This window comes from Ochotona curzoniae, unplaced genomic scaffold (genome assembly GCF_017591425.1).
Source record: "Ochotona curzoniae isolate NIBS_2020 unplaced genomic scaffold, NIBS_Ocur_1.0 contig_1014, whole genome shotgun sequence".
In the NCBI taxonomy this organism is placed as follows: Eukaryota; Metazoa; Chordata; class Mammalia; order Lagomorpha; family Ochotonidae; genus Ochotona; species Ochotona curzoniae.
In genome coordinates, this window is record NW_024464920.1 from 37,657,740 (window position 1) to 37,674,185 (window position 16,446).

General features: G+C 41.0%; 1 protein-coding gene across 1 annotated transcript; it reads right to left on the reverse strand.

The window, feature by feature from the left end:
• Window positions 1-3,391: 3,391 nt before the first annotated feature.
• LOC121161497 (olfactory receptor 2AP1-like) lies at window positions 3,392-4,324 on the reverse strand. Its single transcript, XM_040987919.1, has one exon. It carries the CDS (start codon window positions 4,322-4,324, stop codon window positions 3,392-3,394), a length of 933 nt encoding a protein of 310 aa, XP_040843853.1.
• Between the last annotated feature and the right edge of the window lie 12,122 nt (window positions 4,325-16,446).

A 16,446-nucleotide genomic window follows, 5' to 3' on the forward strand; every position in this document is an offset into this window, starting at 1 on the left:
CTCTTAAGTACCATTGTGTTCATGGCAGAAAGCCCTTCCTAAGATTATACTGTGGAACTTAAATAATGGAAAGATACTGGGTAGGGGTCCTGTGGGGTTGGCAGTTCAGGTCTGTGGAAGGATGGGCTGAGGGACACAGAGTGTCCCACATTCCTTCAGAATGCAAAAATCAGAAAAATGGATGAACACAGAACAAATTTCTTTTTCCCCTGAAATAAATCCTGAGCTTCACTGTGGTGAAATTGAAGTGTAACAGATGAAGGGAAAGTCATGCACATTCCTCGCGCTCTTGAAGAGGTGTTCTGTATCTGATGATACATGTTCTGGACTACCTTGGTCATGTGATTCCCAGTATGTAGCTGAACATTGTTTTTCATGGGTTGCTTTTAAGGATGTGCCTGGGTAAGATTGACATTTGAGTCAGAATTTTCAAGTAGCACAGATTTCCCTCCACAGTGAGATGGAGTATCATCCAACCTCTTTTGCAGGGATGGATGGCAAAGTCATTTTCTCTGGCTCTGCCAAGGCAACTGCAGGAGGGACTTAAAAGTCAACAAACCTGCGGCAGGCTAATTTTTAAGTTGATAATTTTGTATGGTCTCCAGGTGATATTATGAATGTTTAAGTGGATTTTGGCAGATAAAAGGTTCCCCATACATAGTTTAGTGCCTGAATAAAACAAAGTTTTGAGGAAGACTGAATGTGATGTATGTTTGACCTCTGTCTGAAGGGCAGAAAGGTGGAAACCAACCCTGGAAAAACACCCTGGGAAGAAAGGAAGGGAGATCATGGATGGCAAGACAATGAAAATTAGGCAGTGGAAATTTGTGGAGGCAGACATGTGATCCAGCTGAAAGCCTGCCCAGAGATCATTTTGTAGTCAGCACACAGGATTGTGGTGTAGTTCGTAAAGCTGTCACCTACAATGCTAGCATCCAGTATGGGTGCCAGGTCATTTTCCAGCTGCTCTGCTTCCCATCCAACTCCCTGCTTATGGCCTGTTATGACACTGTAGATATAGGCAAATGTAGAAAAACAAAGTATATTTAACTGTTTCACTGAAAGTTCTCTAATTCAGGAGTAGAGATACATACTACAACGTATACTTCTTGGTATGCTAGTCTCCGTTACACAGTTCGTCTATGAGAATATATGTATATACTTATTAACCTATATAGCTATTCATTTTGTAATTTGCATGAAGGTTGACTTATAGTATAGAGAACATATGATATTTGTCTTTTTGGGATTGGCATAAGCATAATGGCTTCCAACTGGAGAACATAAGCTGCAAAAAATATTTTATTTCTTTTGTTGTGGCTGAATAGTATTCTATAGAGTGTGTGTGTGTGTGTGTATAATTTCTTTATCCAGTCATCAGTTGATGGGTACTTGGGTTGATTCCATATCTTAGTTATTGTGAATTGAGCTACTGCTAATAAACATAAGGCTACAAATAGCTTTTATAAGCTATTCTTATTTTGTTTAAATTAGCTCTCACTTGTCCTACTCATTCTTGGATCTGTTTAGATAATTCGTACATTAAATTTGAGACAGTTCCCAAGAGTAGAATGGTTGAGTCCTATGGTAGATTTATGTAGATCGTTCATATATTAAATGGATTTGTATTATGCAGAGTATGTTTCTAGCTCCTTTAGTGCAAGATAAGTTGCCTGTGGATGTTTGAATTGGTTCCTGAAGTTTCTATTCTGTTTTGTTGATTTATGTTTCTGTTTTTTTTTTTTATGACAGTATTATGGTGCTTCAATCTATCCCAGTCCAGCCAGTCCTCGTCCCAGAACTGGTGTGGACTGGCTGCTTGTGGCATGACCCAGCCCCTCCTGCACCCCATCCTGGTTCTCAGCTCTGCCAGTGGATGTTATGAACTGGTAGACATGGCCCCTGAAGGACCACTGCTTCCACTAGGAGAGCTGGCCCGGGTTGACTTTGTATATCTCTTGTTCTGGCTGGAACAATGTCTTTGCCCAACCAGTCCATACCCAATCTGGTGCTTGATGTTGGGTGTTGTACTCCAGACACAATGGGTCCACACCCAGACACAGCCATCATGTGGTTCAGTGGGAACTGAGACCTAGCTCAGCCTCTTCTACACCCACCCTGGCTCTCATGAGTACCAGTGGGTACTGGAATCTGGCCCAGTCTGCTGCTCCCCAGACCCAATACCCACCCATGCCAAGGGAAACTGCAGCCATGTCCATCCCAGTCCATTCCAGCTCATGCACTCACAAGTGCGAATCCTATCTGGGCCGGGGCATCCCCTTAGCTCCCCAAGTAGCCTAGCTCCTAGCTACAGATCTTGCACACCCCAATGGAGATTGCTGTCCCACATGGGTGAGTCCACATAGTCACCCTCAGATTCTGCCCCAAGACATGATATCTCAAATGCTGGTTAATTCATGGACCAGCCTAACATTACCTGTTCCCTGATCTCTTACTGGTGGGTTCCATGATTTAGCCATGTAAGTACAGTGGCCTTGTCCAAACTCTCAGAAGTCATTCTTCACCTGGATATGAACCCTCGGGTCCTTGTTTGCCCCCATCTGTGCCATCCCCCAGACCAAACTTCCAAATCCCCAGAGCATGCTGCTGGGTGGCCTGAGGGCCTCCCCTCCCCCAGAGAGCAACACCCGCCCCCAGATCTCTGTGCCTGTGTTGGTCCAAAACAGGTGCAGGCTGGCAGTGGGCCTGGGGCCTTGCCAGGCCTCTCCTCCCCCAGGGAGTCTCTGTTTCAGTTTAAAACAAAATGTTTATATTCATCTTTGAATGGAAGGGAGAGATTGAGGGACAAAGGTCTGTTGTTTTACATACAAATGTTCACAATAGTCCGGCTGAAGCCAGGAACTTGGAACTCCATCCCACATGTGTGGCAGGCATCCAGACACTTGAGTCATGATGTGTTGCCTTCCAGTGTGCACAAACAGGATCCTGAGGAAGAAATGGAACAGCCCGGACTTTCGAACTGGTGCTCCAGATTTGGGTTTGGGTATTCCACACAGAAGCTTATTGTGCTGCACCATAATTTCTGCCGCTAAAGCTAATAAGAAACGTGGATCTTCTTAACACAAATAAAACTTTTATAAGAAAAACTATCTCAAAAAAGTTGTGAGAAGAGTGACTTTGCTTTATTTGTAAACAAAATTTTAAAATGTGTTGCTCAGAATTCTACTAGGATGCAATATGTAAAGCATTTTCTGATGAAAATTTTCTTCTCATTGGCAAGATTTGATATACTTTTTAACCTCTTGATAAGAAGTTCAACTGAGATGTTGCTTTGACACACAGAAGGTTAGAGAAACTGTCCCTGAGTTTTCCTGGGGAGAAATTTTATGAATATTGTCCAGGAATTCATTTGATTTTGAGATCATTAGTTTCACCAATGACTCATAATCTTATGTACTACATCCTTGAAGGCTTGTTTTACTTGCTTGTTCCTTAGGGTGTAAATGAATGGGTTCAGTAGTGGGGCAATGGAGGTGTTGAGCAGAGCTACTCCTTTATTGAAGGCAACTCCTTCTTTTGCGGAAGGTTTGATGTACATGAAGATGCAGCTTCCATAAGACAGGGAGATGACAATCATGTGGGAAGAACATGTGGAGAAGGCCTTTTTCCTTTGCTGTGTAGATGGGATCTTGAGAATGGTCCTGATGATGTGAGAGTAGGAGATGATGACCAGCACCAGGGTGACCACTAAGGTCACAATGGCTAGCAGGAAGTCAATGAGTTCAAGGAGGCTTGTGTCTGAGCAGGCTATCTCTATGAGGGGCCCATAGTCACAGAAATAGTGATTGAGCATGTTGGATGCACAGAAATCCAGCTGAGTGGTGAGGATGATTGGGGATAAAATGATGAGGAATCCCCCCAGCCAGGAGCTGAGGACCAGCTGGATACAGAGCCTGGGGTTCATGATGGTCGTGTAGTGCAAGGGTTTGCAGATGGCCACATAGCGGTCGTAGGACATGGCGGCCAGCAGGTAAAACTCAGTGGCTCCAAGGAAGATGGCAAAGAAGTACTGAGTGAAGCAGCCAGCAGAACTGATGGTCTTATCTCCAGTTGAGATGCTGAAGAGCAGCCTGGGAGTGAAAGTGGTTGTAAAGGAGATTTCCAGGAAGGAGAAATTCCTGAGGAAGAAATACATGGGCGTCTGGAGGTGAGAGTCCATTAGTGTGAGGACGATAATGATCAGGTTTCCGATGATGCTGAATATGTAGGCGAGGAAGAGTAGCATAAAAACTACAACTTGAGTCTCCTGAATATCTGTTAGTCCCAGCAAGAGAAACTGTGTTGGAAAGGTGTGATTTTTCATTGGAAATCTTTCCTGCCTATGAAAGTAAGAAGGGAGGAAGTTGGTGATAAGGCCAAATGAGATCAGGGGTATTTATGAGAGGTTCACATTTTCATCAAAGTGTTGCTTTTTTTTTTTCCTGTCCTCTGTCTCAGAAAAAATTTTCTACTTGATATGCAATGACTCTGCTTTTTGTTTTTTAAAGATTTATTTATTTTTATTGGAAAGTCAGATATACAGAGAGGAGGAAAGACACAGACGAAGATCTCCCATCTGATGATTCACTCCCCAAGTGGCTGCAACGGCCGGAGCTGAACCGATCTAAAGCTAGGAGCAAGGGGCTTCTTCCTGGTCTCCCACATTGGTCAGGGTCCCAATGCTTTTGGCCATCCTCGACTGCTTTCCCAGGCTACAAGCAGGGAGCTGGATGGGAAGCGGGGCCACTGGAATTAGAACTGGCATCCATATTGGTCCCAGTGCTTCCAAGGCGGAACTTTAGCCTCTGTGCTACCGCTCTGGGCCCTTCATTGACTCTTTATAAGAAGTTAATTTCTCATGTTGGGGACAGATTTCTTTATGGTTCTGCTCAAGAATCTTGGGCACATTCTCAACTTACCTGCTACGGACGATGTTTGTCCATTGTTGTTTTGCTTTTCCCTCCTTTGCTCCTTCACAGGTGCACTCATTTGGCAGTGAGGTGTCACTTTTATCACCTCCCTGAGTCCAGTAGGACAGGAAACAAGGGTAGATCACAGCCCTGGAGTCTTCAGCAGGTCAGTAACAGCTGTAACCAAGGGGCTCACCAATTCCCTTTGGGAATTTTAATTTTTGGAATCTCATGCCTAGTATCATCATTCTCTACATTTTCACTGCTGGTGTCTGTTCTGCCACAGGTGCCAGTTTTTTGTCTTGGGTTGTTTTTGCAGAGAAATAAAAACCAAAATAAGAACCAAATTCCTGCTACTCTTTGCATGCTTATTGATGAACAGATAATGCAAATATTATATTAATAACCAAAGTTTCTTAGCAACATCACCTTCTTATATATTTTTCTTCCAGATAATTCTGTTCCCAGCTCATCTTCTCAGAGTGCTTTTTCCAAAATGAAATGACTCTTCTTTTCACAAAGCTTTGTCCCTTTCTAGCTCTCGAAAATAGAAAATAGTAGTACGTATTTTCACCATCTTATTGATTAAGAACTTTTGATTTAGTTGTGTTAGAATGATAAGTAGCTATCATTAATTGAGAACATGCCATGTGTTAAACCTTATTGTGACTTTATATGATTGGCATGTTCACTCTTGAGAAAAATGGTGTAGAGTGTTGATGTTTGGAGAAGTTGATGAATCACCTTAAATTACACATCCGGTAAGTCATGGAGCCAGGATTCTGATTCTGGGCCACCTGCCTCTGGAGTTTGCATGACTGTGTTGATTCTCTGTATTCACCCAGACACAGAGCAGTGTTTGGGGGCTGGCATTGTGGCTTAATAGGTTAAGGACCATATGGGTGGTCTCTGCAACCAGCTCTTCTGCAAGTTGCTCTATCTTTTTTTTTTTTTTTTAAGTTTTACTTTTATGACACAGTTCTACAGGCTCTGGGATTTCCCTTAACCCCTCCCCAAGCCCTCCTCCCCATATTGATTTCCTATATATAATTACAATAGCCTAGTTCATAAACCATCATAATTCCATCATTGCAGGCATGGACCATGCAGAAAGTCCAGCATCCTATTATCAAGATAAATTTAACAGTTTCATTGGGAGTCCATCTTTGGTCTGAAAGTAGAGATGGCACAATATCCTCACATCTAGATAAGATAGTCTCCAATAAACAGTTATTTTATATCCCCTTAAATGAAAAGCCACATACAAAATCAAGAACAGGAAAAAAAATGGAAATTTACAACATCATGAAGTTAAGTAACATGATACTGAGTGACTAATGTGTTAGAAAACAGTTGCCCTACTTTTGATGCATCTCCCTGCTGATGACCTGGATAAAGCAGTGGAAGATGGCCCAGGCCCTGGGCCTCTGCACCCGCCTGATAGGCCTGAACTAAGCTCTTGGCTCCTGGCTTTGGTCTGGCCCATCCCTGACTGTTAGGGACAGTTGGGGGAGTGAATCAACCGATGGAAGATCTTCTCTCACTCTGTCTTTTCCTCTTTGTGACTCTGACTTCCAGATAAATAAATAAGTCTTCTTAAGCAATGTCAACTATAAAGACTCCTTTGGGCTTCTTCATAGTATTCTGATGTTTTAAAATTTTCCAGGGATCCTGGGTGTTTGATTTTATTGCTCCCAAGAAAATCCTGTTCTCTAGGCTGTTGGGAACAAAGCCATTGTACCTATCATCTGAATGTCTAGTCTCTGGCATTTCTTGGTAACTAATTTTTGTTTTTGGTGAATAAGCTGTAAATTATCATTTCACACCTCATATTCATATTCTACATTAAGCTATAATAATTTTGTATCAGCAATTTCACAAAGCCAGTTGGTTTAACTTCGTAAATGTAAAAAAGTTGAAACAGTTTAAACTTATATCAATAGGGAAACTAACCATTTTAGGTATTGAAAAGCTCTGGCATATCCAGTTAATGAAATGCAATAGGCCAGCAAAAATGAAAATCTATAGAAAATTCACTTGGAAAGGTGTATTTGATAATACTGTTATGCAAAAGTAAGCTGTTGAACAATAGTAAATGATCCCATTGACTTAAAATGCATCTTTATATCTATAAGGCAGTTTTAAAAACTCATGGAGAGGAATTAAAAGACAAGTTCATTTTGGTGCAAAAATTTTGAAATCCAAGAATAGGTTTTTTTTTTGTAATATGCATTTCCAGTGAACTTTTTTGCGATCCCTTGTATCAAGAGTTACATATCTATGTATATTCAACATATGATATAAGAGTATGTATTTTATGTGCATAGTCACATAGATCTGGAAACAAATTGCTAACAGTAATTGCTTTCACGTAGTTCGATGGCAAGTGGAGAACATCTCTTTTACTTGTGACTTTTTTTGTAAGAACATAGCAACACAAGCCTATATTATTATTTTTTTTATTTTAGCATGAGGAATTTCCCCTTCTACCCTCCCCTCTTTTTTTTTTTTTAAAGAATCTCACGCTCTACAATCACAAAACTGTAAGATTGATATGACTGTTAGAATATACTTACACTTGATTTTCTGGGAAAATGCCTTGAGCATCACGACTGGGACATCAGAGATGATGGGTAAAAGATGGTGTGAAGTTTAGCTTATTTGCTTCCCACCAGTTCTCATTGATGTAGTTGTCCATAAACTTAGGAAAACCTTGCAAACTTCTATCTGTGTTGCTTTGTATCGGTTTAGCTGTCATTGGTCATTTCTTATTTCTGCATTAATTTAAATGCACCCTGGATTGTAAGTAATCTTTCCAGATGTGACTTATGTAAATTATGCATATTTGTTAACAAAACCCTAGGAAACACTCTGCCTTCAGACTTATTTCCTCTGTTCTGGATCTTTTGAGCCTGCATACATACGTCTTTGTTGATTTTCTAACAGATTGAAATGCATTTTAATATCCTGTTCAAAAGAGACATAACCCATGGAGGAAAGAAAGAAAAAAAAATCCTAGGAGACCTATGTTCAGAACATGCTAATGAACCCTGCGTGGTGAGAACTCTTGAATTGAATTTTTAATAGGAGATTGGGGACGAAGTCCAAAGAGACTCTGAAGAAGCTAACAGGAAAACATTGGTGTAACACCAAAGCCTTATGGAAATTGTAATAATAATAAAAGTCTGAAAACAATCGCAGGCCATGTAGCAGTTTTTGAGCACTTGTGTAGTATGCAAAAATTTTCTCCAATTCTGTTGGTTGTTTCTTCACTTTGTTAATTGTTTCCTTTGCTGTACAGAAGCTTTTTAATTTGATGCAGTACTGTTTGTTTATTTTGTCTTTGACTGCCTATGCTTTTGGCTTCTTTTTTTTTTTTCACATCTTATTATTATTGCTATCATTTTATGATACAGGTCCATATTCCCTGATCCCCTCTCCAATTCCCCCTCCCCACCTAGTTCCTTTATATCATTACTAACATATAGTTCTTCATACTCAGTCATATGTCCATCTTTGCGGGCATGGACAATGGCAGAGAGTCCAGAATCCTATTGTCAAAATATAATATAAAGTTTCACTGTAAGTCCATCTTTGTCTGGAAACAGAAATGCATACCACACTGCATCCTCACATCTGGATGTTAGTCTCCATTACATAACTGCTGTACATTCCCTCAAGTGAAAAGTCATGATACAAAATCAACAATAGAAAGAAAAATAGAAATTTACAATGCCACAAAGTTAAATGACATGTTACTAGATATGACAGTCTCCATTACACAACTACTATACATTCCCTTAAATGAAGAGCCACAAAACAAAATCAGCATCCGAGAGAAAAAAGAAATTAACAACACCAAGAAGTTAAACAACATGCTATTAAATGTATAACCTGTAGCTGAAGCAGTGAAAATCAAGAACCTTCTTGAAGAAAATGATGCCACTGCATGATCTACGAGTCATTGAATGATTTAATCAGAAGAAAGTGTTTTGAAGAGATGAAACCAACAGAAACCAACAAAACCCCTGTGATATAGTTTCCGCTGATCTTTATTGAAGTGTGTCTCCTCCCGACAATAAACAGATGGGTTTTGTTTTTTAATCCAGTCTACTAATCTATGATGTTTGATTGAGCTTAAGCCATTTACATTCAGAGTTAAATATACATGGATGGTACTTTGGTCCTGTCATTTTAGGATTGGGTTGTTCATTGATTTAGTCTTCTGTTGTCATTTTACTGGAATGTTCTTCCCGTTTGCCTTTGGTTTTGGTAGGTGCTATTCCTCTTCTCTGTCAAGAGAACATCTTGAAGTATCATTTGTAGGGCAGGTTTGAAAGAGGCAAACTCTTTTAGCTTTTCTTTACTGTGGAAGAATTTTATTTCATTTTCAAAGATGAAAGAAAGCTTTGCTGGGTATATTATTCTAGGCTGACAATTTTTTTCTTTTAGAATCTGGAATATGTCACTCCATCCTGTTCTTGCCTGTAGAGTTTCCTGTGAGAGATCTCCTGTGAGCTTAATTGGCCTTCCTTTATATGTCAATTGATTTTTTCACGCGCACATTTAAGGATCTTTTCCTTATGTTCAATTGAAGAGAGCTTGATTATCATATGTCTTGGTGAAGATCGCTTTTGATCAAGCCTGTGGGAGTTCTGTGTCCATTCTAGATCTTGTTTCCCAATCTTTTTCTCCAGATTAGGGAAATTTTCCTTGATTATTTCATTAAATACATTTGCAAACTCAGCTTCTCTTTCTGCACCTTCCGGGATTCCCATAACTCTTATATTTGGCCTCTTAATAGTGTCTTTCAATTCTTGAATACTTTTTTTGGCCTGATCCAGCTCTGCTTCCAGCTTTTTGTTTGCTTCCCCCTGGTAACAGGAAATATCTTCCAATTCTGAGATTTTTTCTTCTGCTTGCTTCATTCTATTTTGGAGACTCTCCACTGTACTTGTAATTTGCTCTACTGTGTTCTTAATTTCTGATATGCCAGCCTTGATTTCCTTTACTGCTTCCTTAAATTCTTTGAACTCTTGCATTAACTTCTCATTTTTGACCAGAATCTTCAAAATGAGTCTCATGGATTCTGTGTCCCCCATTTTCTCGATGTCTTCCTCAGTTAACTCTGAGGTTGCCAAAGGGTTTTGCTCCTTTGCAGGGGAGTTTTCAGTAATATTCATTGTGCCTTTGTCTCTTGCTCTTGATCATTGTACTTCTGGTTAGCAGAGTCTTCTTCTTGGGGCAGGTTTCTAAGCTGTGTCACCCACAGGTCTACAATGCAATTTTACTTATTGCAGTTGGTACAAAACTTTTTGCTTGCAGCCACTTGTGCTACAATCTCCAGCGAGTTCAGGCCTGGATTCTTATGTCAGATATCCACCGTGGTCTCCACAGCCCCAGCTCTTGGCTCACCACTCTCCACCTCCTGTGATACTGTGCTGAGGCTGCACCGTTGTCTCTGCAACCTTTCTCCGTCTTCTGGTCGGAGTGAGTTCCAGGATTAGAGACACCAGTTGTACTATCTAGTTAGGTTGTTGGTGGCGCTGATCTTGTTGGAACCTGTTGGATGTTAGGTCTGGGTGCCACATGGACCTATTTTGACGAGTACGATGCCATAGTTGGTATTATTTTCCTGAGGGACCTCAGCAAGTTCTCGTGAGCTCAGCACGTGCACAGTTCACTGTTGTCCCCTGCAGTCCCAAAGCTTTTGCCACAGTGCGCAAAATGGCACCTGACGTGCTACCACAACAGTTCTTGATCTGCTGACCGTCAAATCCGAGGGCTACTCAGACCTGCCCCGGATGGAACCCGTGGAATGCCACGTCGTTGCAGTTCACCGAGTCAGAAATGAGCTCACTCCCTGCTCAGAGCATGCTCTGTACTTTCCCTTGCCCTTTCCTCCTTACGCAAAATGGCGCCCAATTCAGCTCTAGGGGGCTGACTGGGCTATGAAATTCACTCTGTTCTCACACTGCCTGAGATTTGCTGCTCTGTGTCTGCTCCTGGTCAAATCAAATAGACCAGCAGGACAGACAGTTCCCCGTCTGGGTTCACCTCCCAAGCTCCCAGTGAAAGTCCTTTCCCACCTGGTTGCTGGTGGAGTTCTGGCTGCTGTTGGAGTTCAGATCGCCATGCTGGAGTATCGTTCACTGCAACACCACACTGCTGTGCCCGCTGCTTTCCTGTGTCTGTCAGTCTCCAGGTACCCCTCTGCTGTTGTTCTGTCCTTTTGTATTTCCTGAAATATGTCCTCTCTGCTTCATTCTGGTTAAATGCTTCTCCGTCTGTTTAAACGTGTCCTTACCCTATTCCTCCATCTTGATTCTGTCAATGTCTTTCTTAGTTAATTCTAAGGATGCTAGAGGCATTTGCTTCTTTACCAGGGAGTCTTTGGTAGCATTCATAGTGCTTCTGTCTCTTCTTCTAACTTTTGACATTGTAATCCTGTTTGGTGGATTCTTCTCCTTAGTGCAGATTTCTAAGATGTATTACCTACAGGTTAACAAGTCAATTTGTTTGTTCAATCAGTGTCCTGGATTAGGAAGATGCCAATTGTTCTAGAAAATAGGTTTGCCAGCAGTGCTGATTTTGTCTAGACACATAAGATGGCACCTGGGAGGGTGCTGCTGGAAAGCTGGGGCTGTTGACCTTTGGATCCAGGTTCCATACAGATGTGAAGTTGGTGCTGTCTTCCCCATGGGATAAACCCAGCATGACTAGCTGGAAACACGCCCACTCTGGTTTTTGATCCCTGTGCTGTAGGCTCTGATCCACTACCAGTATGCCCCACAGAGTCCACCACTTCCTTTCAGTTCATTGCTGGGCCAAACCATTTGGTAGGATTGGCCAGTCCCAGGCCTACTTTTACCTCCTAAACTCCCCATGCAAACCCAGGCTCCTGCCTGGCTGCCGCAAGAGCTGATTTGTGGCCACTGCTGGATCCCCGGTTGTTGCTGGAATCTGGATTGCTGCTCACTGGTGGCTGGTGGGTCTTGTGTTCCCTGTAGCAGCACTTCACCATCACCACTTCTTCCCTGTGTCCAGGGGGTCTCCAGATACACCCTGTTGACTTCCTGACCCCTATCTTTTCCTGTAATCTGCTCTCTGTGCTTTATCCAATCTAATGATTTTCAGTCATCCTATCTTAAACATGTCTGCACCCTATGCCACCATATTGAATCCTAATCAGTGTTGGGGGTTTGACACAGGGGAGAAGTAATGAAATACTTGTCCAGGATAGAGGGAAGTGGGTGGACTAAGGGATGTGGATAGTCCTTGGCTTATAGATGTCTTGGGTCATACCTATCTTAAGTTGGAAAACATTCTGTCAAAATGCATTTAATCAGGGCCAGCATTGTGGCACAGCCAGTAAAGCCACTGCATGCAATGCTAGGTTCCTCTATGAGCATTAGTTTGTCTCTTAGCTGCTTAATTTCTGATCCAACTCCCTACTAATGGCCTGGGAAAAGCTGCCAAGGGATAGCTGAAGAGTCTGGGCACCTGCTATCCGTGTGCAAAACCTGGATGAATCTCCTAGATGCTGAATTCAGGCTTGGCTCTTGTGGTCATCTGAGGTGTAAAGTGGCAGATAGAAGATTTTTTTGACTGCTGCTCCCCCCCTCCCCCGTAACTTTGGCTTCCAAATAAATATTTGAAAGGCAGAATTACTTAGAGAAGAAGAGACAGGGAGGTCTGCTAGGTCACACCCAATAGTCTCAATGGCTGAAGCTGAGCAGACTAGGAGCCAGGAGCCTCTTCCCAGTCTTCCACGTGGGTGCAGAGGCCCAAGGACATGAGCCATCCTCTGTTGATCTCCTAGGCCATAAGCAGGGAGTTGGCTCAAAAGTGAAGCAGCTGGGGCATGAACCGTTGCCCATATTGAATGCCAGTGCCACAGTTGGAGGCTTAATCTACTAGGCCACAGTGTCAGCTCCAAATAAAGCTTTTAAAATGCATTTTAAACACCCAACTGATCAAACATCAGAGCTTGGCCTAGATAATTTTTTCTTTTTGTCTAGATTACCTTAACCATGGTTAGAACAGTGATTTTAGCCTATGGATGAGAAGAATCATTGAATGTAGTTTACAGTAAACTGAGTAGCTGATATAATTGATTGAATCCTGTACTGAATGTGTAAAACAGGAAAGTTGTAGGGGAACTCATCATTAAAGTGCACAAGTGAGGGCTCCCTGTGATGGTTTGGTAGCTAAATCCTTGCTTTGTACACACTGGGATTCCATACAGGCATCAGTTAGTGTTCTAGCTGCTCCACTTCCCATTCAGCTCCCTGCTTGTGACCTGGGTAAGGCTTTGGGTCACCCACAAGGGAGACCTGGAAGAAAATTCTGGTTCCTGACTTTGGATTGGTCCAGCTCTGGTCATTGTAGCCATATGGGTACAATGAACCACTGGATGGAAGATCTTTCTGTCTCTCCTTTTCTCTGTGAATTTATCTTTCTAATAAAAATAAAATCAATCTTAAAAAAGTTCACAGTTGAAAGCTTCTACTACAGTATACAAATACAACAGCTCCCTGACTTAATTTTAATAGAAAGAAAGACTATTAGTTCCTTTTAATAGATTCTAAGTATAAAAGACAGGCTGACAGTGAACACATTGTGCTTAGTGATGTGTGTCTAACAGATGTTTGAAAATATTGCTGAAAAGTCTGATTCTGATCTTAATATATTTGCCTATGAATCTCCCTGTGTAAGAGAAGCTAGCTCTTAGAAAGATGTTAAACACAGTAAAGTTAACAAGATTTACTTCTAGAGTTTTTTTTTCTACAAAGAAGTAATTGAATGGTTTAAGCATACTTAAATGTGTTAAGAATTTCACCCTTTCAAAAGCAAATAAGTGGTAGGACAATAATTGCACCTTAAGTTATATAACAATTATTCATTTTTAAATTAACTGGGTGTTTATTGAGTGCCTATGATGGACATGACCTGGTGGTTACAGTCAGTCATTCCTGCCTTCAGATCTAGGAAGCAAGGCCCTTGGAAGGCCCAGGAAGAAGATGAAACTGGAGGTGTTGAGAGCAGTCAGTAGTTGAAGTGAATGAACACTTTCTGCTCATGACTGAATCTTCATTACAAGTTTACTGGGAATGAGAATAAAGTCAGAAGAGCTTTTTGTTTTTATTGCCCCTAAAAGGGAAGTAATAAATAAGAGTTATGATAGATACTAGACTAATATAATGTAATAGTAAATAAATAAAACTAAATAATAATAGTATGTAAGAGTTTCATAGTATTCAGATGTGGATGTGGAAAGAGGAAGCACTTTGGGATGCTTTTGGGTGCTTGCAATCTCTTAAACAAGTTAAGTCTTAAAGTCTTCCAACTCAACTTGTTGAACAGTTTGGATAAGTGGAAATTAAACAAAAAATAATGCTGCTAAAAATCTTTAGACATACTGAAGACAATGAATGCCATAGCCAGTTAGAATAGCCATATGACTCAGTATTTAAGCCTGTGGGCTATGGTATCAGGCAGATATGGTTTCCGACTCTCATCTATTTACTTATCTGCATGAACTAATTTACCTATCTAAGTTGCAGTTTCCCTGACTGTATGATAGCATGGAACTTCTATTTGGAACCAAGAAGTCCATATGAGGCTTTGTTAACACTTTGTTAATGTGTCACCCCCAATGTGTGAACCCTTAAATGATTCACATTCGGAACCTAAAAAAATTCCTGTCTGGGCTCCATGCATTTTTAACCCATTTACCCATCCACCATCTATTCAAAAACTATTGCAGACTTATCATCACTTTGGCATTACAGATGAAATCGTATATAGAAGATATTATCCTTGCATTCCTGGACTTTATAAGTTATAGAAGAATGTAGACTTTCTTTTTTCTTAAGATTTATTTTTATTTGAAAGGTGAATTTACAGAGAGGAGGAGATGAAAGGAGGAAGGGATGGAGGGGAAGAAAGAGAGCTCTTTCATCCACTGATTCACTCCCAAAATGGCTACACATTTGGAGCTGAGCCAGTCTGAAACCAAGACCCATGAGTCTCTGCCAGGTTTCTCACACTGTTACAGAGGCCCATGGCTTTGAGCCATCCACTGCTGCCTTCCCAAGGTAGGCAGGGAGCTGGATGGGAAGTGGAGCAGCCGGGACTCGAACTGACACCCAAATGGGATGCCAGTGACAAAGATGGAAACTTAGCTTACTAAGCTGTGTTGTCAGCCACTGAATATAGACCTTCAGTGTGTAGCCATTATTATGATGATCCTGTCAATGAGCAAGAGGTAGGTATCCTAGGGGACTATAACCTTGTGGCTAATTCTTATTTTCATTTATCTACTCTTGAAATTCCATTTTTACCATTTTTTAACTTTTAAGGTCCTACTTACCAGTACTTCACTGTAGTTTGATCTCTTACTCAACTCCCCACACATTCATGGTTACTGAAAAAACTGGCCAAGATTAACATAGAAATTCCAGTAAACAGATCTCATACTTTCATGTTTTGTATTAATGACGATAGCATTTCACATGACCAATGATTTATGCTTTTTGAGATAGTCTCTTTCCAAGAATTCCATAGATCTGTTACCTTTAGAGTTACTCAGCTTCCACCTCTTCTGTTGAATTTTTTAAAAAAATATTTATTTAATTTTATTATAAAGTCAGATATATACACATAGAGAGGAGGAGAGACAAAGAGGAAGATTTTCCTTCCGATGATTCACTTCCCAAGTGGCTGCAATGGCTGGAGCTGCCCAAATCCGAAGCCAGGATCCAGGAGCCAGGAGTAGGATCCCAAGGCTTTGGGCCATGATCAACTGCTTTCCCAGGCCACAAGCAGGGAAGCTGGATGGGAAGCAGGGCTGCCAGATTAGAACTGGTGTCCATATGGGGTCCTGGCGTGTGCAAGGTGAGGACTTTAGCCACTAGGCTACCACTCTGGGCCCTCTTATGTTAAATTTTTTAGGCATTCTTTGAGTTTACTTTGGGAATCTCTTTCCTGAATGCTTGTATTTGTGACTTTCTTTAGCCTCACATCATCAGATACTTTCTGTATGTTACGTCTCACAAGATCCATAGATTTGGTCCCAAATCTAATGCCTTGACATTATGAGCATTAATTTATATCACTGAAGAATTTAACTTAATTCAAAATGGTTATTACCACAGTTTTTTTCTGAAAACTTTATTTTGATTGAAATTAAACATTTGCATTTATTTAGTCTCTTTTGATTGAAATTTTGTGTTTCTATCCACAATGTTCTTTCTACCCAAATTTCTTTCTCTGATTTTGCTTTGTTATCTTATTCTTGTTAATATCTCACTTAAGTGTCATTGCCCGATTGAGTAAGTGAATTGCCCGATTGAGTAACTCAGTTGCTTTTTTTCAGCTATAGCACATTGTTAATTTTCTTGTATTAATACTTAACAGGGCGTAAACTTATTTCCAAGTCGAAATTGACTGGAATTTAAATCTTTTTGGAGTGTCAGATAACTAGCAGAGCTTGGCACCTGTTACAGAATTAAGGTTTTAATTCTTAAGTTCT